Source organism: Adelges cooleyi, unplaced genomic scaffold (genome assembly GCF_023614345.1).
Source record: "Adelges cooleyi isolate 19-005CV unplaced genomic scaffold, UGA_ACOO_1.1 ACOO_flye_CR_arks_rails_tigmint_CR_PRNA_30, whole genome shotgun sequence".
Taxonomy (NCBI): Eukaryota; Metazoa; Arthropoda; class Insecta; order Hemiptera; family Adelgidae; genus Adelges; species Adelges cooleyi.
Genome location: NW_026095971.1, coordinates 8,987,645 through 9,015,080, shown reverse-complemented (window position 1 = coordinate 9,015,080; position 27,436 = coordinate 8,987,645). Strand labels below are relative to the sequence as shown.

At 30.4% G+C, this 27,436-nt stretch overlaps 1 protein-coding gene across 6 annotated transcripts; it reads right to left on the bottom strand.

Annotated features, from left to right (window-relative positions):
• Nucleotides 1–425: 425 nt before the first annotated feature.
• LOC126838705 (bromodomain-containing protein DDB_G0280777-like) lies at nt 426–27,005 on the bottom strand. Of its 6 annotated transcripts, none has more exons than XM_050573344.1 (13): nt 26,806–27,005; nt 25,568–26,293; nt 25,384–25,508; nt 11,505–11,578; nt 11,289–11,371; nt 9,222–9,803; nt 8,485–8,641; nt 8,229–8,342; nt 7,692–7,799; nt 7,389–7,445; nt 7,153–7,284; nt 2,891–3,949; nt 426–737 (listed from the first exon to the last, which is right to left on the bottom strand). In XM_050573344.1, exons 1-12 carry the CDS (start codon nt 26,911–26,913, stop codon nt 2,961–2,963), a joined length of 3,255 nt encoding a protein of 1,084 aa, XP_050429301.1. In that variant the 5' UTR covers nt 26,914–27,005; the 3' UTR covers nt 426–737; nt 2,891–2,960. The 6 variants fall into 6 exon arrangements, with proteins under 6 accessions (XP_050429301.1, XP_050429303.1, XP_050429302.1 ...); XM_050573346.1 differs by lacking the exon at nt 26,806–27,005 and adding an exon at nt 26,731–26,796; XM_050573345.1 differs by lacking the exon at nt 7,692–7,799 and having other exon boundaries at nt 26,806–27,000.
• Nucleotides 27,006–27,436: the final 431 nt, after the last annotated feature.

Here is a 27,436-nt window from a genome sequence, read left to right as displayed (position 1 = left end):
CGTATGAATTACATAATTTTGGATAATCCACAAGCTATATTAGAAACACAAACCTACATAATATACAGGTACAGTTGGGTTGTAAAATAACACGAAATGGGTTCACCCGTGGATGTTTTGTTGTTGTAATGATTTTTTTTATGGTTACTCGCGTAAATTCAATAATACAGTGTTATTCTTTCACTGTTAAGTCCCACGATGTTAAACTGTTATTACCTGCCTGATACCTTTTGCACAGCCATCGAATTTTCCATCACAAGACACAACAAGTAGGTCGTTACAGTTACAAATAGTCCTGGATATCTGGGTATTACTTAATTAATTCATTATTTTTGGTCAGAACTCAGATGTCTCCCAAATAAGTATTTTCTCTAAAATACAGGTATTGAGAAACATTGTTTAAAACAAATTACACACAGCGCAGATAATATGACAGCAATCGATACGTTTAATTCGTTTTTACATCTTTAAATAATTGTACAGCCATATAAACGTATTTATTATACTTTTTGCAATTAAGTGACCATTGAGTAATTAAATTAACTATAAAAATATGTTAATGTATTATTTACCTAAAATTAAATAGCTTAAATATGCACAATGATATAGCAATAACGAACGGTATATGTATGTGTATGTTTATATAAATAGTAAATACTCGTATATTTAAACAAATAGCTGTAGCAGTACAAATTCAGAATTCTTTCAGAAGTCGGATTCTCCCAATTCCAAATGACCTGTAAATAATTTTTAAAATAACATTAAAAAAAAACTAAATTTGATTGTAAATGGAAGCGTTCCAAGTGTCTGGTTCCAATTAATCGGATAGTAGACAAGTAAGTGTAATTAGTAGAACCTGGTAGATTGTATTATACATTTATTGTAATACAGACATTTGGAACACTCCAAAGAAAAGCCGTATTATCAATGTAAAAAAAAAACAAAAACACACTGCATTTGCAATAATATGGTTAATAAATAAATATTTAAATAGTAAATATTAAAAACTACACCTTTTGTTTTATTTTGGTATTGTAATTACTAATTAGTAGTATCAAAACTAAATCTAATATTAAAATATCATTCAATATCATTACGAGACCTTCAAATATTTGATACTTTTTTCGATAGCAAAAAATAAATAAATAAAAAACTTAACGGACATAATTCAAAAGGTGGAGTTTGAGAAAACCATTAAGAGCAATAATGTTATTATTATAATTATTATTTCCAATATTAAAAAGGAGTTAACGTAGCAAAGAACTAAGAAGAAGACGTTATGTGATATACAGACGTGTGGTGTTTGTCGATCAGTACATTAGCCATTAAATGATGCGCCTCAACCCCGTTTATCTTTTAAAAAAAATCACTGAAATTTATTTTTTATAGTACATCTAATATAAGAGAAGAACAGTACAAAATGGTGTTATAAAAATAATTAATTTGAAAGGGAGGGGGGTGAAATATAAAAGTTAGTGAAAATAAAAATACTACTAAATATATGCGGCTTTATTTGCGAAAATATATTTTGTTAAATCCTTATAGTTTCAACGCGGAGCTAAGAAGTTGTTGATTTGAACTTATAAATTATGTATTATCTTTTTGTACTGAAGTCTGAACCTACGATTATCATTAAATTTGTTATATATGTATAAATACATATATACATATATAACTATACAAAGTCAATTGAAGGGCTGCGGGGAAAAAAGATCAATGTCAATTTTTTAACATTCTGAGAAAATCATGTTTTTAATTTTAAAACGTAATACATTTTGCCTGTATGCCTAAACTTTCAGCGGTCGTTACTCTCGACCAATCGGGTTTTTCCATGGTCGAGCGCATAAACGATACAATACATCAATACAAATAACTTGATACCAAAATCTCATTTTCAAAAAAAATTGGCATTGATCTTTTTTCCCCGCAGCCCTTCAATTTATTCATATACGTAATACACATAACTCAAAAGTCACATAAAAAATCTTTCACAATAAATACTTTTCACCATTTGGTCGTCAAAATAAAAAAAATTTAAAAAATGTCCCAATTTCTATAATAATGATTTATGAGCAACTTTAACTAACCAAATCAATTATTTTAACAATGTTATAGAATATCAATAACTTTAAGATAATAATAATACATTTTAATTTAAGAAAAATTTGTACAAATAGAAACTAGAATAGGTATGATGATTGACTCAAAAGAAAAAATTATTTAATGCAAAATATAACACACTACTTTATAATAACAAACGTCGTACGTTGTTGGTATAAAAAATGTTATACTAAAGTTATATTTTGTATGTTATCTCATGCAGTTATCTGTATATTAATATTGATAACTATTTAGTAAACTGTAAAATTAATTAAGTCATATGAAATATCGACGGTGTAATGCACATATTGTAGGATACGTCTGTATTTAAAATGTTTTGCTAGTTTGTAAATTTCTGTGACAACAACTGTATTGTAAATGGAATTTATTTCCTAAATAAAAAAATTAAAATATTTGTTTAACAAAATATATATATATATATATATACGTTACGAAGGGGTAATAATGACCGACTGGCTCCTAGAGAATCTAGAGACTCCAATCGTGGCCTCATTCGCTAAAACATGTGTTTTTAGGTATTTGGCCACAGCTCGGCTGCTAATATCTTTGCTACTGATCTAAATAGCGATACTCCTATACCAGAACTAGAAAACGTATATAAATTGTAATGCTTAATAATTGTTGCATAGTCTTTTTTATGTTAAAATACGAGTACCTACTCATGTAAATCACTCAATAAAATCTTAGATAAACGAGGCCAATAAATAAAATTAAAAAAAACCGCTCACAGATTTAAAAAAAAAACACAGCAGATTATATATGTATATACCTTAGAAAATCGTTATAAAAATAGAAAACGAGACAATGGTGAATAAAAAAAATTGATGATTAAAAAACTTTCAATTTTTTGGACGATGAATGGGAATTTTCGGACATTTGAACTTGGTCGTAGTTTTCACGCTGGCTCCCTGAATGGTCTTAAACGCTTTGGATGGCAGTATATCATAACCATCATAAGGGCAAGTGAATTCCCAACTCTTGTAGTAGTCATCGTATTCCGTTCCACTGTCGGTACGGTTAGCGTTGTGGACGGAAGTCAAGGCTGGCGTAGACGGCGTTGTAGCCGTTGACGAATACCCGGACGCGGTCATCGGTGTGATCTGCATGTCGTCCGCCACGTCATCTTCCCTCAGGAAATCAAACAGCCGAGAGTGTGTGCACGTCCTATGGTATTTTTTAGGACCGCTGACATCCTTTTCGGATGTCTGATGGCTGATGTCCGACGTGATGCCAGAATCAGCGTCTTCGCTTTTCCGCCTGAGATCATGGTCCTTGACGTCTAACAAGAGATAACTTGGCGATGCGTCATCTTCAGTTTCGCTAAACGAAATAACATCTTGGTTAACTGACGCGATATTGTGTTGCTGTTCTCCTTGTGGTTTAACTGCACTACGATCGTCGTTGATTTGTCGCCAAAAATCAACTGGTGATTCCCGTACAGCCTTTGCGTTCACACTTTTGTTTCCCGTTGTCTTCATTTTCGGTAAAGTAATGGTCACTGTGATTTCACAATCGGTTTCAGCTATTCGATTCTTATTTTTTTCTTTTTTGGCACTCACTTGGTTTCCTTTATCTCTATTTTCGTCAAGTTTTTTCTCCTTGGATTTCTCGTTAACAGTCACATCTTCCTCGTCGATAGTGTTTAACATGTGAGCCTCGTGTTCGCCGAGCGGAGAAGTAGGACAAAGCGATAAATCTATTTTATTTTTAGGTTCGTGTTCGTAAAATTCTTGTAGGGAACTTTTAAGGTGGCAAAACCCACCAAAGGAATAGAAATAGGGAGCCAACAGGGGTAACTTTCGTGATTTCACTTCTTGGTTTTCCTCTTCTACAAAAAAAAAAGACAATATCTATGCTAATAGGTGTACTAAAGTAATTTCGTTGGTATGAAGTTAAAAATGTTTTTAAAATTAACCGACAACGAACAAAGAGAGTATTCGCCGAGTATAAACCGATTATCGACGGTAGCGTAAAATCGATGCTATATCATTATTCTAGTATTTTATATAGAACAACTTGTTTTAACACAAACATTTGGAATAACGTGTAAAAGGTTAGAGACCGTCTACAGGTATTTATTTATATTTTATATATTTATACGTGTATATATTTTTGTTGATGCTGGGCGGAGGTCTTCTCACCAGGGTCAAACTATAAATAGTACTGAGAGTGAGTAATACAACAAAATATGATAGTTGAATAGCTCAGTGCTTACATTGCAGAAAGCTAAAAATAACGAATAATTTTTAACAACACTTCATTACAGAACTGATTATTAAATGTAAGTCGACTTATGCATAAGTGATAAGCACAACCATAAGCAACATTTAATAGTACGTGATACTCTCTATCTATTAAGGAGTAAAGTATAGGCAATTTTTTGCAAAATCTTAATTTAAAGATTGAACTATACTCTATGGTGTATACTTATTAATAAAGAATAAAAATAAAGCAATGAGGTTTCTTTATGGGTAGTTATTTTGTTAGCCAGACTATCACAGTCTTTTCTATAGGATAAACAACAATTGTTTCCTCATCAAAACTCTGCTTTGCAAAGGACAAGAGGTCAATATTCACAGTAAAATTACCAAATTTCCACATTACAGTATAGAAATTTATCTGTTGCTGTGTCGTCTATGTATTTAATATTATTACTCACTAACTTTTAATAAAATGAAAAAAAACAAATCTTTACGAATGAATAACTTTAGTTATCAAACAAATCAAAACGCTACGACACGTGTAAAGTTATTCTTTGTGACCTGTGTAATGTAACATTAACAAAATTCTACATCCGAGTACAAAAAAATAAGATTGCGGCTAAAATACGGGTGATATTATGTCCTCTTAAGAGTAAAACGATAAGCATATTCTAATGTTCAACAAACAAGTTAATGATCGGTACCTATTTTTTTAATGTCTAAATTAGGTTTTATTAATGGCAACGATATGTAGCATATTAAGTGTTTTATTGTAATTTAACACTTAGTTAAATGTATTTATACAAACCATTAAAAACAAATTTTGGATAATAAAGCTTGCGAAAGAAAAATAAATGTAAAAATATTGCTTAATAAATTTCTTAATTACGTAAGTATATATTTTATACGTATAGACTATGGTGAAAGTAAATATTCCTAGTAACATTAATCAACTAAACTTATAGAAATATAATGCGTCACTAGATCTATTTGTATAATAACTAATGTTTAAGACACGTTTAGAATTCTTTATACAATTCAATTTTTCATCTGGATGGTTTTTAAGATACAAAAATAAATCTGTCATATCATTTGCCAAAAAATGAATTGCAATAATCATTGGTGTCTAGTCCAAGACTCAAAATTAATAAAATAGATGTTCGTATACAAATTATGAAGTATAGTGTGATGTAAAAAATACTCATTAATTGCTTAAAGTTACTGGTTACTATCGACGATATGATTTGGATCTATAATTAGATTTGAAAGTAGTACTACTGATCACGATAGTTAATTTAAGTTGTGCGGAATTATTTCCGAAAATTAAATGAGCATAATGGGACTTTCATTCGCAGTCATTCACTATAATCATATTTTATACCTATTACTTGGCATAGTAAAAAATTTTAATTTCCCCGGTATAATGTAACCTTCCTACTGGGTCTCGGTATTTAATTTAGAATTTATAAACTCGAACATTTATTATTAATGTTTTAAATTTCCATACAAACATTGTCCTTATTAGTATACTTAATTCTTTGGTAGGATTACAGAAGTTGATGTCACATTTTGTCAATATTGATGTAGTTATACAAATATATATTCAACTGGGTATAAAAAATTTAAAAAATTTAATTTTCTTGAAGTTGGAAAATCACAATTTACATATGAACTTGAGTCATCCTACCACAGAAATAATGTAGCTGAATTAGTATTTAGTAACTGGTAGTTGTTTAAAAAACAATTTCTGATTAAAGCTTCTTAAAGGTACTTTTCTTGTATTAAAAATAAAGTTATTAAAAGTATTAAATTTTTTTATTTTACTTATTATTGTACAGAGGTATTTAGAATACCTTAATAAGTATGATGTAGTAAAATGTTAAGAATTGTGCAAATAAAAAAAATGATGTCTATAATAATAATTTAAAATTAAATTGACATTTATTTTCTTATGCTAGAAATATATAATGCTATCAACAATTTATGTTATCAATTTTAGTATAATTTATGGTCAGCAAAGCTACACGTATAATTTATTTATCTGAAATAGTTTGAAGTCTATAGTAGTAAAAAATACACTTTTTAGGCTATAGTTATCAATGTGCATAACTTACAATTATTATACGTATTCTAAAAACAATTTTCAAAACAGAAATAGAAAAAATAACTGCTTTGTCTCTTAAATAAAAAAAAAATGGACAGTAAAAAAATCTTGTTTACAATATGCACTGTACATAATATATGTAAACATGATTTTTTTTACTCATATATTATATGTGTGTATATCTGATTAACTACAAAAGGAATGTTGCATATATACTACGCAAACGTGTTGTAAACAGTTATAATATAACAATAATAAATTAGCGTAGATAATTGTGTTGACTCAATTTTTATGCGAACAATTATGTGGTGAAAATATCGATTGCATTGTAATAATTGAACAATCTCGCACTCGATCGATTACACACAATTAACGTTCAACGACATTCGTGGCTTAATAGACCAGAACAAATATACAAACAAATAACAATGTATTTGCTCCACGAAAAAAATGATAAAAAAAATAGATACATATAATGATCATTATCATTATTTTGAGCAAACCTAAACCAATTACTTAAAAATTACACATTTTTTTAATGGTTTTCGTCATGTTTTATCATCAGACGCTACATATCATTAAAATTGTTTCTAATATATATATTTCAAATCTATTTACGTTAAAAGTTCATCGAAAGATTGTATCACATATTTGATCGTCAATTATATTAAAGTAGATTAGTTAGATAAAATAAAAATAAAAATAAATACATTAACAATTTTTTACCGTTGTTCTGGCCGGTCATGGCTTGGAGCATCTTGAAAGACCTAGATGGTATAGAGCCTCCAGTGTACTTGTGTGGTTCAACGCCGGTCGGTCTTTCAGACGGTGGCACGTATATTTTGGACTCGACAGGCTCTGAAAAGTTTCAACAAACAATATAAGCCTCGCTTTACTTGAAGCCATACAAATACACCCCTAACCCAGGTCACAGGTGAGCTTTAAAGACAATAAACGTTTACCTGACACATAATGGGTTATCGGCACTGAATGGTGTTGTACGCCGTTGTCCGTCGAAACTAAACAAAATGCACAATCAATTTAATTAAACTCGAGCGTAATCGTACTGCGTGCAACATTTTTATTTAACGATTTTATTAAACAAAAGCATGTGGTAAGAAATAATAAAAAGCAACAAGCGCGCATTGCAATGACACTACTACAAAAACATGGCGTACACAGTAAAAAGTTGTCAAAAGCAAATCTACTCGTTAATAAATTCAGTCGTTTAATAACACAGTATACAGGGAGAACGCGTGCTTTACCCGGTCCTGAGTTGGTCATTGTTTGCAACATTCGGAAACTTCTAGACGGTATAGACGCGCCTCTGTAACGAGGATCCGTTTCGTTATGTAAATATTTTTCGTCGTCAACTGATAATTATACAAAACAGTAATTACTTCGATTAGTACGGTTTCATTTATATCGGGTTCGTTTTCATATGATGATGATGATAATATTGTCGAAGAAATATTGTTTTTCATTTTTTTGTATCGAGTATATGGGGCATTTTGGGTTGGGAAAATGTCAGATGTGTGAAAATCGAATTGATATATATATACACATACAATATGCTGCTCGGTTTAAAAGTGTATAGCAATATTATGCCGCCATCAGAATACGGGCATTTAAACATAATATTCATGATTACCACTATCGACCAAGACTTTGAAAATTTTGGAAGGAATAGAATCTCCTCTGTACCTCCTCGGGTTCTCTATTTGTACATTAGCTACAATGATTGTGGTGTAGAAATTTAACGGATATCTCATGTATTATTAATTATGTAATCATATACATACTTTGAGTTTTAACTTTATTCATTAATGATCTGTCGTCGTCATTCAAGTTTAATTTTCTAAGTTCGGAAAGCGGAAGCGCTTGGCTGTTGTAAGGTTGCGTGCCATCGTAAATCCCTGAAAATAATATAATATATTTATATGTTTAATTATAAAAAAAGTTTTTAGGAAAAATGAAACACGTAGAATTACAATTCGGACGACATCATAAATAAGATGGTAAATATATTTTAATTAAAAAAATCTTTTTTAGCTGCACCTTTAGGTTCTTGGGTAATTTGTTGTAGCACTTTAAAAGATCTTCCTTGTATGGGCTCCGCATCGTATGAATGGCTTAAGTTATTTTTCATCGGTGGTGGTTGTCTAACAGGCTCGACTCTCAATGGTATTACTCGTTCTTGTGCTGGTCTATCAACCTATATATTTTTATAATAACATTAATATTAATTAAATACAGTTCTTTTGAATAAAATCGTTGTTTTCTTATTCTGATGAAAAAATAATAAAAACCTTTGTTCTGGTTAAACTGTTTAGAATTATAAAACAACTAGATAATCATCTCAGAGTTTACATTGTATCCTACAAAATGACCGTAAGAGGTACATTTAACCTAATGCTGATGTCCGTGTTTTAAAATAGTAGAAATACAAATATTTACCCCTTAACACACTTTTGGTCACTTTGGCCTTTGTTCAGTTTGTAGGAGAAATAATTTTACATTGCTGGTATTGTGAGTTGGATACCTATACCCTGTTCGCCAAGAGAGCATGCCGCGACCCGACGAAAATTGGCCGTTCTGCGCATCCCGCTGCGGCACCCAGTGTGACTAGTATTCCCCCGAAGTCTGCCAGCCTTAGTCTTGCTGCTTAGTCTTCAGTCTACATGCGCAAACCCGACATGCTCTCTAAGCGAACAGGGTATAGTTGTTGTATTTGGGTTAAACCTTTTACGTGAAATCATGGTGCAAACCAAGTTTATAGTTTAAAATAAATTTACCTGATCAACGTTTTCGTTTCTGTTTTGAGCCCAAGGCGCTAGATTATGATTTTGTTGGGGTTGTGCAACTTTTTGCAACCACGGAGTGGGTGCTTTGTTCAAATGTGGCTGTTGAACCTGCGGTAAAAGACATACTCTTTCTGCAGCAGGGCGCACGTTACAAACTGGTTTCTGATCAATATTTGTTTTTGCTGGTGATTGTTGCTGAGGAAGTTGATACTGCTGTGGTTGTTGATTTTGCTGTAGTTGTTGATGTTGTTGTTGTTGATGCTGCTGAGGCTGTGGCAGTTGAAACTGCTGCGGTTGTGGTAAATGATATTGCTGTGGCTGTTGCTGAAGATAATTTTGTTGTTGTGGTAGAATGGGATATTGCTGTTGTTGTTGTTGATAATCAGGAGATTTTTGGAGTATCTGTTCAGGAGTAGGTGGAGTTTGAGCATTTCTTTCTAAACGCCTCTGCATTCTAGGACTTTTGATCTCACTGAGATCGAGACCACCCGGTAAGTATGTAAACGGCTTCTTATCTTTAGTAGCCATTGCATTTTGGATTGCTGATGGCAATTCTTTGGGTTGTTCATTCAGCTGTAAACGTTCATTAATAGAAATATATTATTTATAGAACTATTAATTAAAACGCTCCATTTTTGGACAAATTTGTTCGCTTAAAAAAAACCCACCGACAAAATGTCTACTTGTCTGGCTATTTTTAGAAATTATAAAAATATACTAGACATTAAATAGAGTAGTCAATGTATAAAAAAAATCGAAGAAAAATGATGTAGGAAATTGTATACATAAACCTACTATATTATCTACATATATTGTGATATGAAAATAATCAAGTACAATAATTGTTTTGTAGCTATGGAGAAATATAGAGGACGTTTCTCTATATTGACTGCATTCTACATTGATTTGACAAGTGGCTCCATTTTACAGTTTGACCATAGACATAAAAAAATTGCTCCATAGACCTGATACTGATAGATAGAGCATAGCATTAGTTGCCGCGGTTAACGGTGGCTACGGTCAGCGGTGCAAACTTTGTTCCATAATTATGTGCATGTGCAAAGAACAAATATGTTGTGCAATATCTATAGACTTTGTACTAATAGACGGAACATAATATCAGTAGAAATCGAAAATCGGCATCACTGCACAACAAGTGACACAAAACCGCACCACCTACCCGCATCCCGCCAGGATGCTTTGTCTATTAGTATAAAGTCTATGACCTACTCCCAATATTTTGATAAGTAATAGTAAATGGTAACACAAGTACTGGCACCATAATTTTATCTAAATTCTGTATAAAAATGGGTTTTATCTAATGTGGCAGCACTGTAAAATCAAGACTCTTGTTGAACCAACATTTTGATGAAACGCGGCTCTTCTTCAAAATGGCTTCTAAGATACATTTTTTAAAGAATAATAACAAATGATAAAAAAAATGTATAGCGAGTGCAATATTAGTATGTAGTTAAACCGCAATATTTTAATTAAATCGATTGTTAAAACATTAAATTAGCAATTAAAAGAACACAATGCACATTATGTTACTTCACTTACTTAAAGTGAATGAATAAAAAAAATAAGCTTAGGCTAGTACATCATTACACAGCAGTATAAAAAAGAGTTGTTAAATAATTGTTATTATTTTTTTTAGCATATTAATTGTAAAACAAGATAAAAACATTTTCCCATAATATTTTCGTTACAATTATTTAATAATTAAAAATTAAATTTGTTTATGTTATTACTTAATACTTATTAGTTATGTCAAAGGTATTTAAAAAATAATCAGGCACTAACTTATTTTTATAACTTATTATATAAACCATTTTATTGTTAATATTTATAAAAAATAATTAAAAATAAGTCGAGTGTTAATTATTTTTGAAATATTTTTATTTATAATTAAGTGATTTTTTACGCCTAATACTTCAATTAAATACTTTATACTATAAAGCATTTTTATAACAATGAATGATAGATAATCGCATATTGTAATAGCTGAAGGGTTAATATTTAAATCATATAATTGTAATTTGATATAATAATAGTTACCTCTGTTTTTATACGTATTGCTGGAATGTGTCCACTATGCAACATGGGAGGAGGTGGGGGTGGACCACCTTGAACTGTGCCTCCTGTAAATTAAAAACCATTGACAAAATAAGTATTGTGTTATGTGTTATCACTTTAAAATTGTTTGTAGCAAAATCTAATAGTCGACAATTGTTATAGTAGTAGTATAATATAATATTGGTATACTACACTTACCAGAACAAGGCATTGGTGGGGGCGGGGGAGGCGCAGACATGTCTCCTGTTGAGTTTCTTACTCCTACTTGGTGCCTAAAAAATATAAATAAAGTCTGTACAGTGGGGTCAGGCCATAGTGAAGTCGGTGTCGTCATAGGATGTCGGAATTATTATAACTAAGAGTGAAGAAATCACTCTGAAACGAAGAGCTTCGATGGGAATCTGCAGATGGTATAATTATTAGATTTCGATAAAATGTATTGTAAAAGCAATACAGTGATTTAAATTGTATTTATAGTATTAGTATGGATACGATTAGGGTTGATCGGTCATCTATAATTATTTCTTACCCATGTAATATATTATGTGATACGAACGTTTTATTCGAATAATGAACTGAACTATGACTATAATGACTACTTTAAGAAATCGGTTCAGCTGTTTAAAAGATACCGTGGGCCCAGACACAAAAAAAAAAAAAATAACACATCGTTGTAAAAACAATACCATCTCAGCTCTGCATCGAAGCTAAAACAATATCCTATTAGTTAAACAGTCATTAACGATAAACGTGAAAAAGATAAACTCGCATTTTTGTCGATTAGACGTGGTCACTCTTCAAAACAACAATATATAATACATAACTGAACCTACTTATGCAAGAACATGTCTAATGCAAGTAGAAAATGAGCCAAAATTGCTTAAACAAAATTTGTTGTTTCCCATAATAATAGCGTCGTATAAGTGTATTTCATATTAAATAATATACAGAGTATGCTAGAGTAATACACATTTGTGTCTCAAATTGTCGTTGAGGGGGGACAAGCTACCATATTAGGTCCGAAATGCGCTGCTTGAGAGCAGCTGTCTGTTTAACGCTAGTTATCTCTTTTGATTTTTCTGCAGGATCAGCCTTGCTAATGCCCTTGGTCGGGCGCCGATGTTTTTTTTACTCTCTTCTAATAACAAAATACACATCATTTCAACCTTGCTTGTGCACACGTTGAATTTTTTTTTGCTGCTTGTTTATCTTCTACATTATGTCTTTATAGTATTGCTAAGGTCAACGGTAATTCGATTAAACGATTGCCACAGAAAACAAATACATAGGTATACGCGGAAATGGGACAATCCAACAATGGCCATCCAAATAACAATACAAATTATGAACTGTAAGGGTCGACTACTAAGTAGATCAATACTTATGATTTTCCCTTATATTTCGAACAGCATCAGGTGAGTCAAACCGTTTATGTCTCAATTTAAAACAAAATATTCAAATAAAAAATTTAGGAAAAAATATCCTCTTTAGGGTACAATATAAGTAATAGTATGATATTTAAAAAATATAAAGTCGTATATGTTTTGTATCCAGCTTAATAGTAATACATGTCAATATGTTATGTTATTAATTTTTTTAATAAATATAACTCTAATAATCATAATACAAATTTTGGTACCTACAGATTATTAACATAAAAGTGCCCACTATAAAAAAAAAATTATGTACGGGCTACATTTTTAAAAACAAGTAAGACTCCAGTTTGACTCCAGTGAGGGCTGACATAATGGTAGATCCCGACCCAAGGAAATACGAGTTCATATAATATATTATTATATTATATTATAATACGTAACATATGAGTTATGACATTCACATATCAAGATTTTAGAAATATTTTGATTTAAAATTTTATAATATGTACATCACAGCCAACGGACTCAATTTTCAAACAGTTTCATAGATAAATTTCATATATACATTTATAGCGTCGTGGAATAATGTTAAGCTATATTAATTATGTATGCTAAAAAAACTATTTTGTAATAATTAATAATCATAATTATACTCATGTTTCATTACATACAAATAATAATAGTTTCTAATAAAACATTATTATATTTCATATACTTCATATTATAATATCATGAAGTACCAATCATTATCCAGCACCAATATCGTTTGTACAATTATATTATGCTGCAATTAGTTGATGGGTAAATATATCCGTGACTCATTTTACAAGGCCGACATTAATCAGCATCATTATTTATATGAGCAGATTGTGTATAGTTAAATAAATAATACATTCAATTATTATTTCAAGTAAAAATCAGTAAAAACATTTCAAACAGTTATCAAAGGAAGTTTAAAGAACGTTGGCTTTTGAACTTGATTTAAATACTACTCAATAATATGTTAATAATAAACAATAACTGTTAAGCTTGTCAATATATTTTTATCTCAGAATAATAAATATCAATTGAATCATAGGATACTTAAGTATTAATTTTGGTAAAATTTGATTTTATACTAATATATCAAACAAGGCTTTTAGTGTTATTTACAAACTTTGGGTTGATCATTACAGTTTCAATCGCTAATATGCATTATCTATATAGACAACTAATGAGCACATAACAAAGCATAGTATCAAAATCTCTTAAAAGTTAAAGAGGATGTAATATTACAATGTCTACATGGCGCTTTTGACATAATATTCTTCTTAATGCCCATAATGTATTGCTACAATCACGTCAAAACTATAATTTCAAAAGTATTAATAGGCATAAACTTAAAGATCTATGGTTTTTATTTAAATCAAAAGACGGATATTGAATATTTACATTACAATATATACACATTCTCAGTGTGCACGACATACACATTTATTGTCTGCGCCTTCAAATTCATATATAATAGGTATATCATACCTGAAAATGAGCATTTTTACATATAAAAATCCTGTCGTTATCCATAAGATCATAAAAGTTTTAAGAGCTAATTAGTAATTATACACACATTAGTGCATACTAATGTCGGGAAGTTCATTAAAAAGGCAATTCTATTTCTTACGAATTCAGGCTTAACGATTTAATGTGCTTCGAAAAATAACTCTAATTTATTACGTACATACATTTAATATGATAATAATGTAATAATTCACGTTTAAAAAATCAAATCTGGATAAATATAATTAAAATATGTTTTTTCTGTTAATTAAATAATTTGTTTGTTTTTTATGACTACAGACACCTTAAATAATATTGGAAATAAAGGATACATGATTTAAAACCGTTGTCGAAAAACATAAAAAATAGATATAGTAAAATAGGATACATTTTTTTAAACAAATTATTCGAATTAATGACCATTGGAATTCTGATTGGACTAAAAAAGAATACCCATCTGTTCAAACTAAAATGCACGATAAATATTTACAAATATGTTGACAATAATTTTTTAAGCTATGCAGAAAATTCAATAGTATCTGAAACAGATTATTTAACGCAAAACATATTCGATCGGGTACTCAAATATTTAAATAAAAAATGCCAGAATAGTGGGATAGGAACATAATGGGGACGAAGCCTACACTCATCGAAAAATAACGTTATATTTAATAAAAATGTAGACTAATTGGATAAACACTTAATTGATACTGACCCCATAAATGTTTTATCAGCATAATATATTCATAGTTGTTACTTGTTATTATAAATTATAAATATTTTATCACGGTAATCGAAAAATACAATAATACATTTATTAAAAATTTGTTAGTTAATTAATTAATTACAATTTATATCAACATAAGAATTTCTTTTATCGTGTTGACAGTATTTTTTTCATATGAATAAAGTAGTTTTATTAAGTGTTGATAAATAAAGTTTATTTTTAGAGTCATATAAGTTTTCAGGAATTATTACAATTGAAAGTTATGTAATCACTTTTAAATAAACGCTTCGATTCGAATCTGTGTATGGTAGGAATAATAAATATCGATAAAAGTATTGTAAAGGCAAAAATGTGTTTAAAATTGTATTTTAGGTATTAAGGTGGATACGATTAGGGTTGATTGTCTATCTTTTCTGAAAATTCGTTGCCGTTGTTATAAACCAACAACGTATTATGCAAATATTTTTTCGAATACCTTCTAATTAATTAAATGCCTTCATTAAATGTTGATTCACACACGTGACAACCTAGTAATTGAATTTGATCAAAGTATAATGATCCTCTTCTTTGGTTTATTTAAAAAAAAAAAAATTTGACTATTGATTTTCGAGAAAATTGTATGTTATCACCCACTCATGATATACGTTCAATCCAAAAACTACACTCGAAAAAGATAAATAATAAAAAAGTTTTCTACCTCTTCTAGGGAAAAAGTTTATTAACATTTTTTGTCAACGTTTAACGATTGTGCTTAAGTTTAACAAGTTGAATTAATTCGCTATTTGGAAAAAGTTATAGCGCACTGGAATTTTAAGTTGCAAAATATGTAGTTTCTGGGTGTTCAGCTTGATTTTTAATAGAGAGGTAAAAATGTTTTGAATGTTTGGTCTATAAAGTACCTTTCAGGTACGATTTCTAATCAATAGACTCACTACATAAAGAAGCAAATTTAAAGGCTTAGAATATATATATATAGGTTCCAGACAAAAAAAAACACATCATTGTATAATAGTTAATAATACTTTCTTAGCTCCGCATTGAAGGTAAAATGATTAAGGACGACGGCAAGAGCCAAATTGTATACAAGTTAAGAATACAACGCGAAGTCAAATCCAATGTTCCTATGGAACGGATTGATTGTCATAAAATTTAACATCTTTCCTATAGGGGCTATAAGGCCTGTTATTTATTTTTTTTAATTGAAGATAACCGTTTAATTTTTATTTTTTATGAAATTTTAATAATCCAACTAAATTTCTAATAAAAAAAACAATTCCATTAAAACAATTGAAATCCATCATTGAAAGTAACTTCTACGACTTTTCTTTATCAAACTACCACCAAAACTCAAATAAAAATAACTTTAAAAGTGTTGTCAATGAAACATTTTAATACCTAATCATTTCTCCTTAAATTAGTTAACATATTTAAAATTACTTCAAAATATTGCCTATATTTTGCGTTTCAATAAATAGCCTCATTTTGTTTCCCTTAATGCGATCAACCCAATAAATTCAGCGTACCTTAAAAGTAAAATGCAAAACTAAACACAGATACCCAATATAAATAAAATAATAACAGTTATTTGTCGCAGATCGAACACCGCCAAGACGTTTCTATTCACTTACAGTATACTCGCTAGTTGTCGGTCTATGCCTTGGTCTTGGATCACTTGGTTTTCGGGCAGAGAATCCAACATAGCGTTTGCTTTATCATTGTAATTGCCCAAGACGTTCCTATACATGTTATACACGAGCTTTCGCACCCTGGGATCGGTCCTGTCCACCTTCACCGGTTCGGCAGCGGCTGCCATCGGACAATTGAGTACAATATAATTATAGTTGTATACGGTATTCAAACGAAATAAAATAAATGCAATAAAATTTTAAACAAAATGGAGAACCGAAATTATTTTATTATGAACCGAATTCAGACATTAATGTTCTTCCGATTGGATAGTCGGAACGTCCGTACGTGTTTGCATGACAACAGTTAGGCGCGGAATGCTCGATGACTATTAGCCGTGTATGGTACGTGCCAGACGATAACAGGTCTGTCACTGAAAAGTAACAGTGATAGTATGCTGTCCTGTATATATTATGTACTATATTACGCTAACGCGCCATCCAACGGACCGTTTGGAAAATATATATCAATGATGAATAATGAACGTGTACATTATTATTTTTTTTCCCTAAACTTCGACAACTTAGGCCATAAGTTGTCGGTTGATTTGTCATTGGTTGGTTTTTGGGATTGTGTGAGTGTGAAACACATGTAGTATGAACATGGGTGAGCATTCGCCGCTATAAAATATTAATTATCATTACGGCGCAATACTCGTGATGCACTTTTCAATACTGAATTATCCTAACGCAAACTGATAAAGCGCCTACGTGGGTAGTAAATAAAAAAATACAATGGTAGTTTCAGAATTTCATGACACAGTATTTTTTTTCTATGAAACACTATAAATACATGTTTTTAATAAAAAAAGTCAATTACAATATTTCTAATTTTAAATCAAGTTGTTAATGTTCAAGTTCAACACTTTTTAGAGGGAAACATTTAAAAGACAAACCTATATATTTCATTTAGGTAATTACTAAAAGCAAAAGAATACAATGAAAATAATAAATTATCGATAACCAATTTCAAATAAATTCTTTTCAAGTTTTTAGCATTTGAATTATTATACAAGAGAGGTGAATATAGTGAGTACTTTATTTTATAATTGGCTTTTAAACTCGGTCAGAAGTTTATCATACAACAAAGGACCGTAATTTAAAAAAAACATGTTTAATGAATCTTTAATGATTACTTAAAATTGTATTTTTGAGTATAAGACGTGAATTGATCTATTTATAACTTAGATTTTCTGAGTAGGTTTGCACATCTAGATACATTTAGAGAAATACAAATGACGGCCACATTGTTTACATTATAATGCTTTAGTTTACTCGCACACGATATTGAATTCTAAATGAATTTTATCATTATTATTTTATCATTATGACATGCTTAACTTAAAAGTAGCCTTAAGTATTGTTGTCGTGTCCAGGTTGTATTATTTAAAACCAATGTTCTGTCCAACATTATCAGCATCAGTCTTATCACATACTTGTAATTTCCTGAATTATATCTATAAGCAAAATTACAAGCAGAAAATACAACTACAATGACGGTTCATCGCTTAAATTTTTATTTCGCTCAATTCGAAAATTAAAAAAATGTGCGATCGCGTGGGAAAACTTGCATTTCTTCAGGAAATAATGCATTCAACGTTTGATTAAATTTGAGAACAAAATAATATATCTAAAGAATTACAATATCTAATCGACCAAGCCGGACAAAAAAACCTGATCCACCATCCTGAACCTGAAAGACCATTAACAGACATTTACATTAAGACAGTTAATACAAATTAATATAAATTGATAAATCAGTTAAAGAGGTTATTTGTCTCTATGTCTATTGGAAAATATATCATGTACCTATGCAGAAGAACGTATACCACAAAAAAACTTGATCTGGAAAAATCTAAAAGAAATCATACGTTAAGGTCTTGAAGGAACGCACGTAAGGATCCGTCGAAACTAAAATTACATAAACCTGTTTTGTGCATATAAAAAAAAAAAGGTATAGTGCATCGTCCACTGCCGACGCGCCGGTTGCGTGAGAGTTATTTATTGGGAAGTTTACACATAGGAATGTGGGAGAGCCATAAGTATGTTATGTATGTAAATACAATATCAAATATATTATGTACCACACGCGGCCCGGTATGAGTCATCCTGACATTCATTTTAAATTTCCCTTTTCTTCTTTTACCGAGATTAAAACACACACAAGTGTTATAAGTTATATTTAGATATACTTTTATACGTTTTTGGTAGTTACAAACTGTAATAAATTTCAAAATGAATGCGAATTTCGTGTCAGTTACAGGTAAAATAGTAATACTTAGTAACTTTAAAAGTCAACCGCGAAAGCTGCACACGAATCGCCGTCCTTACTATGATGTTTCGTGAAGAATTTAATTTATTTAAAAGCGGTTTAGCCTTTTACTTCAATAAAATTAGCTGTATTTAACAAAGTTAATTACAACCTTTCCTCAAAACCATAATAGTTAATAACAATATATTGACTTGTTCTAATTGAAATTAACTCTGTATACATACTTCGAAATGTTATCGCCAAATAAAATAATAAACTAATTTCCATTTTATGATTAATTTCGGTGTTTTTAGAAAAACAATACTTTTGTGTATACGGTACGGGTCACATTTACCCGTATATTTCGACATAATTAGTCAATTGATAACAATAGCCTTCGTGAATAATTTGTATTTATGGATAACGTTACACTAGCCAAACTTTTTTGAATAATGATATAATATAAAAACTTCTTTGTTTTTTAGTTATTCAAAATGTATTAATTCTTCTACTTTTTATTACTATTAGACATGATTACAATATTAATTATTATGACATACTTCTACGACAGTACGATTTACATTATTTGCATATTAATACATTAAAAACAAATATATTGACCACCGAATACAGTCGTAGTGCACTAAATCCTGGAAGCTTCTGTTTATGTTGCATATTACTTATTAGCCTTTTAGTTATAAATTAATCTTAACTGTCTGGTTCATGTAAACTTTATTGTTAACATTAACAACATGTACACATTACCCGAAATCCGTAACACATACACTAAAAGCTAAACGGTGGGGCCAATGTTCTGAAATTGTTATAAATGAAGCAAATAATAATTAAAAATTAAATACTATTAGTACTTGTATAATGTATTTACTACACATTCCTATATTTAAAATTAGAACAAATTTCTTATTTATATTGAAACTGCAAGATTGAGCATTTTTTTTTTGTCAACATCGATGTTTCGATTACTGAATTTTTATTTTAGAATCAATGATGTATAAAATAATTTTAAATTTATTGTGTATAAATTATAATTTATTGCCCAGAGCCGGATTTACCTAAAAGGCGCCCCTAGGCTAACAAAAAACAAACGACCCTACTTCTTAGAACATAGATAGAATAAGAGCTGAGAATCCCCCCAATTTATTTACCAATATTTATGTTTGTATAAAAATGTATAATGGATCAATTTAAAAGTATTTTAAATTCAACCTAAAAAATTTAAGTATTGAAATTTTGTAGTGTAAGATACTAGAAGGGCCAAAAAAAAAACAATTTATTATGATGATAGTAAACAAATTATACTTAATATATTATTAAATAAAAAAGTCGTGTATATTAAATATTTGTTTTATCTGTTAATGGTTAACCTATTAAGTACAATTTTCAATTAATGTAAATAGCAAAAATGTACACTGCTATAACCAATAATAATTATTAATTAATAGTGTTTATATATGGCGCTTCCTTGACTTAGTCGCTTGATTCAAGTTATTCTGAATTTGCGATAAATGATGCCATGGTAGTTTTTAACTCTCTTTAAAATACAGAACGATCTTTCACTAGTTGCATTCGATGGAATAATGGTTAAAAACATTTTCAGAGCAGCGTCTAAATTTGGAAACGTTGCAATCATTTTCTTTTCTCTTAAAATATAATTAAGTATAATTTTGAAAAACATGCTGGGAGATTTTTTATCTGACTCTTCTATTTCAAGCTCTTAAAAATTGTTTGAAATGTAAACATTTCTCATATAACAAAACTATAATGGCAAAACATTAAAAAAATGATCAAGCTTTTAAATTTTTCCCATTAAATCATTATGTTTATCGTCTTTTTCTTTTTGTAATTTTCTCGTTTGTGCACCACTTAATTTACTATTTACTATTCGACATTGCGAATGCAAAATGAAAAAAAAAATTATTTTTGAAGAATTAAACACATAACTAGTCAACAGACTACAGAGCAATGAGCATAACCAGTGTTGAAATATTATAAAAACGTAACAATATAATGTACAGGTTTATCACCCATTTGACATTTACTTATCGAATGTTCGTATGATATTCGGAAAATTCCGGGCTATTTTTATATTTTTACAACAGCGAACATTTAATTTACAAAAATAAACATTATTATACTATATATGTTCAACAATATAAATTCTAGTAGTTGGTAAATTAAATTCGCAGATAGGAATTATATCTAAAAAGAAAAAAATCAAAAGTTTGCCGAGTCCTAAATCCGGCCTTGTGTGTATAGTTTATACTCAATATTTAAAAATCGAAAAACATCGACGCTATAAAATGCCAAATGCCTTAGGTAGATTAATATATTAGAGATTAAATGTTTAGAAATAATAAAATAATTACAATTTTGTAGTTTTTCTTTTTGGAGATACTTTTGTTTATGTTATTGTATACAATTAGAAAATATTCAAATAATGCTCATAAAATTGAACATACTCGATAGACAATAATGGATAACCTAACCTTTTGATAAGGGATAACCGTTAGCTTGTAGCCAGGTGCAAGGCATAGACAACATAGGTTATTGCGTTATTATTGCCTAATGCCTAGAGCAACATTTTAAACAGACGGCGATTTTTTACAAATTTACATTTTTTTTTAATCTTTTATTGAAATATACAACTTTTCAATTTACAACCCATGAATTACATGCAAATTGAAAGGCGACAAACTTGTAGTTTACCTAGGTTGAAATATTATGTATTGAAAGTAGCAACCAATGGCGTCAGGAGGCGGCAGGCCGTTAGGTGTGCCAAAGATAATAGACTGTAGAAAAATCCAAATAAAAACATTTAAAATGAACACTGTAACATCGATGCAAAACATCGACACTGTGAAATCGATGATTTTAGAGCAAAACATAGATTTTTCCGAAACATAGAAATGTTGATGCCACTCCTATTTATAGTTTACTTATTTGCAAGGTCAGTGCAGTGGTATTTTCGAACGCCTAACACATAAAACTAATGAGATCAAGGTGGTTAAAACAATTAATGTAGGATGTTAGAATCGACAAAATATTTATGTTTACATGAGACACATTTATATAATAATTATTTTGGTAGTCGGTTGGCCGCCTCATGAGCCATGGCATAAAAAAGACAGGCTTTAAAAGCTTTTTGAAGACAAATTTGAGCGTGGATTAAATTTTGTGAAACGTTCATAAAAAATGGCGAGCGTTTTTATTTGCGTTATCAGACACAGAGCCATTTAAAGTTTTTAGAATCCCGTATCAAAGGCACCAACCGAAATAAGTCTTTTCAACAATAACGTTTATTTGGCACTCTACCGTGTACAAAAATCAAAGCAATTTATAAAAATAAACTTGGTCTATACAATTATTCTTAATGGATACTGTACGCGAGGACTGATCATTCTATATATAACAAAACATACCTATCAAATCAATATTCCAATAGAATAATGAAGTAGGTCAAAAACACGTGTAGTGCGATTGTACAGGGTAGGGCGGAGCCGACTGACGATTTTTGAAGGCCTATGAATAACGAACAGTAAAACTTAGAGAAAAACGGTTTGTTTTATTAAAATCATTAACAAATCCCGTTTTTTTAAGTACAGTTTTGAAAATTATATCACCAAGATGGCGGCCGTCATTAGCAATATATTGTTGTAAGCGATTTCCGAAGTTTTCGTGTGATCTTCGGCACGTTTCGATGGGTGTGGCCGTGATTTCTTTCGGTGATTCTCTCCTACAGGTCTTCTATGGTATAGGGATGATGTTTGAAAACCTTATCCTTAGCCCCAAAGGAAAAAGTCGCACATAATCAAATTAGGGGAGCGTGCTGGCCAGCCCACGTCACCCTTTTGAGATACCAACCGTCCAGGGAACATTTGTCGAAAAAAACTACCAAATTTCGAGTTGTATGCGCTGTAGCCCCATTTAGGCGAAACCATACATACCTCCAGTCATATTCTTCGCCCATTTCTTCCAACCTGTGCTGCAGTTAAGTTTCCAACATCAGAACATATCGCGCCGAAGTGACAGTGACAGTCATGTTGTCCTCCTCAAAAAGTACCTGCCGATCACCCCAAATTGGGACACGGCACACCACATTGTCACTTTAGTGGAGTAGAATGGTCTTTCGAGGAGTTTCCGTGGGTTATTTTCAGCCCAGTAGCGAAAATTCTGTTTATTGGCAGATCCAGAGATCGATGAGTAAACTTAAAAAAATCGACTACAGCAATGTATTGCTGCTGACGGCCGCCATCTTGGAGATATAATTTTCAAAACATAACTTCAAAAACGGGATTTCACACTGATTTTAATAAAACAAACTGCTTTTTCTAAGTTTTACTAATCGTTATTTATAGCCCCTCAAATCTCGTCAGTCGGCTCCGCCCCACCTTGTATTTATGAGGCTAAATAGTTAGTTCTGCGTTTTAATTACGAATGGTATTTATGATGTTAATTTTACAATTAACCATTTCAGATCGTTCGATCGAGCTTTTAAATTATATATTCTATCAATCCAAAAACTTTTAAAATTATAATTATGTAAAGATTTAAAAAGTAATCTCCCTTCACTTTAAGACCAGAAACTCGCCTCATCTTCTCCTTAATTTAAAGAGATTTTTAAAAAACTAAATATATCAATCTACATTTCAATCTCAAAATAAAAAAAAAATAATTTCTTTAAAATATTTTTATGAACACTCGTTAAAATGATAGACAAACCCCAGAAAGAACCTTACTCGCCTAATCTCTGCTTTCCAAAAGATTTTACTTTTATTATTTTATATTATGAACGTGGTTAACTTAAACTCTAAAAATGTATTGAAGGGAATCAAATGTATCTATATTATATTTAAAAAAATTGTAGAAGCGTAAATTTTTTTATAATGAGGAAACCCCATAAAAACATAATTTGATCTCTAATTCTATTAAAAAATTTGAATATTTCTACAACATGTAGTTGATAGTACACTTAATAAATTGTTAGGTTAGAAGTTTATTATTACACAACTTTTTAGTAATCAACCGCTTGCAACTACAGGGTTACAAAAAAGTGATTTTTATACATTTTTACTGTATTCTGTAAAATGTATCACTAAGTAATGTTTGTGGTTTATTTACTTACGTTAGTGGACTTTATCTTATTTCAAATACCATAATCATATATTTCTAATAAATACATTTAATTGATTTAATATTTTTTAAGGAAAATGGTTTATTATGAACTGAGAATGTTAATCGACTATAAACGCCGCGAACGCGAGAAATACGTTAAATTATGTTAATAGATAGTTAATAAAAATGTAATAAATACAATACTGGATTTGTTATACACAATTATAAAATTCACTGTACTTAATCTGCTTATTATTAAGATGTTTATACCTTTAAAAGCCGGAGTCTTCTTAATTTATTTATCCTTTGGGTCGAAGCGAAATGAGACTAAATCTACACTTAACATTTTCTTTCTTAGTAATGTTTTTGTCTTGAAACAATTTTTAGTAGTTTTCATAAAAAAATGGCTCATCTCGCTACTGGACACTGCGAAGACCACCACTACATTTACCACCACTACAAAACAGCGGTGTATTTAAAACGTTATTTTTAACATAGCCATTTTGGCCCCGGTTCTTGTTTTTTGCAACGCTATTTTCGTACAACACAACCACAGAATACAACAACCGAGATTGTTTATTACAATTTTATAGGAATTTATGAAATACAGCAGGAATAACAAAAGCAATGGAAAATTATCATACAGTTCAATTTTTAATTAATAATATACTTCTCAATAACCTTATATCTTTTATTTTAGGCTACACAAGAATCTAATTTACTAGTAATCAAGTCATATTTGAATGTTTAAATTTAAAAATTAATTTTTGAAATATATATATTATCATTGCAATAATTTTACTTTTTAATTATCAAAATAATATTATTATTGATATCATAAAATTTCATAAATTGTTCAGGTATAATGTTAAAATGTTCAGGTAAAACTATTTAAGCTGTTTTGTTATTTCTATAAATAGGTGTATATTATAATCCTTAAGATACCAACAATTTAAAACTTAGCAAAGATTGATTTTCGGTTAATATACATGTTGAGAGGAGGGGGAAAAGGACATTTTATTTTTAGACATCAAATCAAACGATTTTGTCATATCAGGGAAATTTATTTTAAAATATTAGCTTCCACATAAGTAACAGCTATAGCATGAATGAAAGCATCCCATGTTGCATAATACCAATTTAAAAACATATCTGAATAATTTCACCAAGATTGGCAAAATGAGACATTAATTTCTGTTATTTTACCACAGAACTTATGTCACTAAAAACTATAAAAGTTAAAAATACGTACAATATATCACTTATGTGATTATGTCTATTAACGAAAGTAGGAGGGTGCCTTCGACTTCACCAACTCATTCAAGCCCTCTTTAAATTGTAGGTAATTAAATAATTTTGATCAACTCACTGTTCTTCCTGTTTTGATCTGTTATATATTTTATTGAATTCTTCATCCACTTTTGAACCAGGTGATAAATCCGGCATATCCATTTGTAAATAGTTTCTCTCTTTTAACACATTACTAAATGATACCTGTAAACAATTTGTTTAAGTTATGATAGTCAAACTTACTAAAAACCCGTAAAATGTACTTTTTTCTTTGAAACAACTTCAGACTTGGAAGAAGAAACAAAAAGTTCAGGCGTTTTTGAGTAAAACGCAACACTCGCAGGTCTCACGGGACTAGGGGTATGCCTGACGGTCAAATCCTCCAACGAACATTTTTCAAGTTTCTTCCAAAAATGTCTACAATCGTTATTTGAGTTGTTTGTAGAAGATTCTGTACGTAGTTTCCAAAATTGAGGTGAATTTGATCTGCTTCTAAGGCGAACTGGCTCAGAATCCTTTTGGAACGAATTTCTGCGGGGCCTGAAATTTGAAAAATCCGTGCAAGCATTTTGACTTTCGAATGGTCCATGTGGTTCTGAACGGCTATTAGTATCTATGTGAGCAATGTGTTTTGGCGGTTCTCCGACATTAATTGACGAATTCGAGTTCTCGGTGAAATTGTTTAGTTCTGTGTTTCCATTTTGTAAATTATATTGAAATTCAGGTAGCGTACAGGGTTTTGAAATGCTTTGAAATGTACTTTGTTTTGGAAAAGTAAAGTTTTTTAGAGCTTTACAACTCGACGATCTCTTGGGAGGCACAACATTTCCCCCCCGACGTTTCAATACTAGTAGCTCGATACATGTACTAGGTCTTCGCAAAAATGCAATAGCTTGCGATTCGGTAAGAGAGTAGCAGTCTATGCCATCAATTTCAAGCACGCGGTCATCCACATTCAAGTAATTTGCAGCTAATGTCTCATCTTGTACCTGGAACCAATTAGTCTGTTTAACTCATTGTTAGTTAGTATTCGGGTCAAATATTCTAAAGATTAAGTGCTTAAGTGTATGCATTGTTATGTGTAGTTGGATTTTAAAATTGAATACACCACAAAGGCGATTTAAATGTTTGGCGCAATTGTGGATGAGAAGAAAACAGAGCCAAATTAGCCATTGTCTCATTTTTAATAACTAAAATAATTTTGTGGTAAAATAATTATTTGAAAATGTAAAATGAAATTTAGCTTCTGTAGTTTAGAAGTTCAAACAATAACCAGGAGTTATTCGTGAAAAAACCCTCTATTTAAAGGATCAAAAAAATGAAAACAATTTAAAAAAAATAAGAGTCTTATATCAAAAAAAGTTATATATATAACTAAGGACTAAACTATACATAGGATATTGTTAAGGTTATAGGATATTGGTACCTCGCAGTCCGCATTAAACAAATTGTCAATTATACAATAGGTACCTATCGGTTTGAGTGTATACTGTATACTTACGTGTCTTACAGTCAGCGGTCGCCAACTGTCCCGTCCTCCACATACTTGAAAACCCCACGACGTGTAGGGGTCGTTCTTCTTAAATACAATGTTCAGCAACTGTGCCATCAATGTTGATTATGTTGCACCGAAAATTTGTAAGTGTAATGAAGCTGCTGGCATTTGACTAAGTGTCCCAGTTTTGTATGCCAACGTGAACACTGCGAATAGCATTCTTAATTAAATAGTTGACAATTGACCGGACACATTTATACTAAGACTTTAGAGTTTAGACCCATGATACAATTGCCTTTAGAATTATTCAAAATTAACATACCTTTTTTAAGTATGAATTTTTTTAGATAACCATGTTTTTGGTACATGGTCAATATGGTAGCCAGTACATATTGTACAATATGCTAGAACTCGTTATCTATCCTTTTAATTTGGTATATTATTGAGTAGTACACCAGTGGCGTAATTTGGTCATGATTGTGGGGGGGGGGGAGGGGGATAAAAAAAATTGCATACATTTTACTCATCACCCCCTCCTTCCCCCAATTTTTTTTGTATGTATACCATTGTCATATATATAACATCACTCGAACGACACTCAAATCCCCCCCCCCGTTATTACGCCACTGTAGTACAC

What these genes read in the sequence shown, in the direction of transcription:
- LOC126838705 (XM_050573344.1), bottom strand. Translation starts at nt 26,913, where the DNA reads ATGGCACAGTTGCTGAACATTGTATTTAAGAAGAACGACCCCTACACG. An exon ending in AGATCAAAACAGGAAGAACA is followed by an intron (nt 11,579 to 25,383) that starts GTGAGTTGATCA and finishes TATATTTTTTAG; the next exon opens with GCACCAAGTAGGAGTAAGAA. An exon ending in AATTACCCAAGAACCTAAAG is followed by an intron (nt 8,343 to 8,484) that starts GTGCAGCTAAAA and finishes TATTATTTTCAG; the next exon opens with GGATTTACGATGGCACGCAA.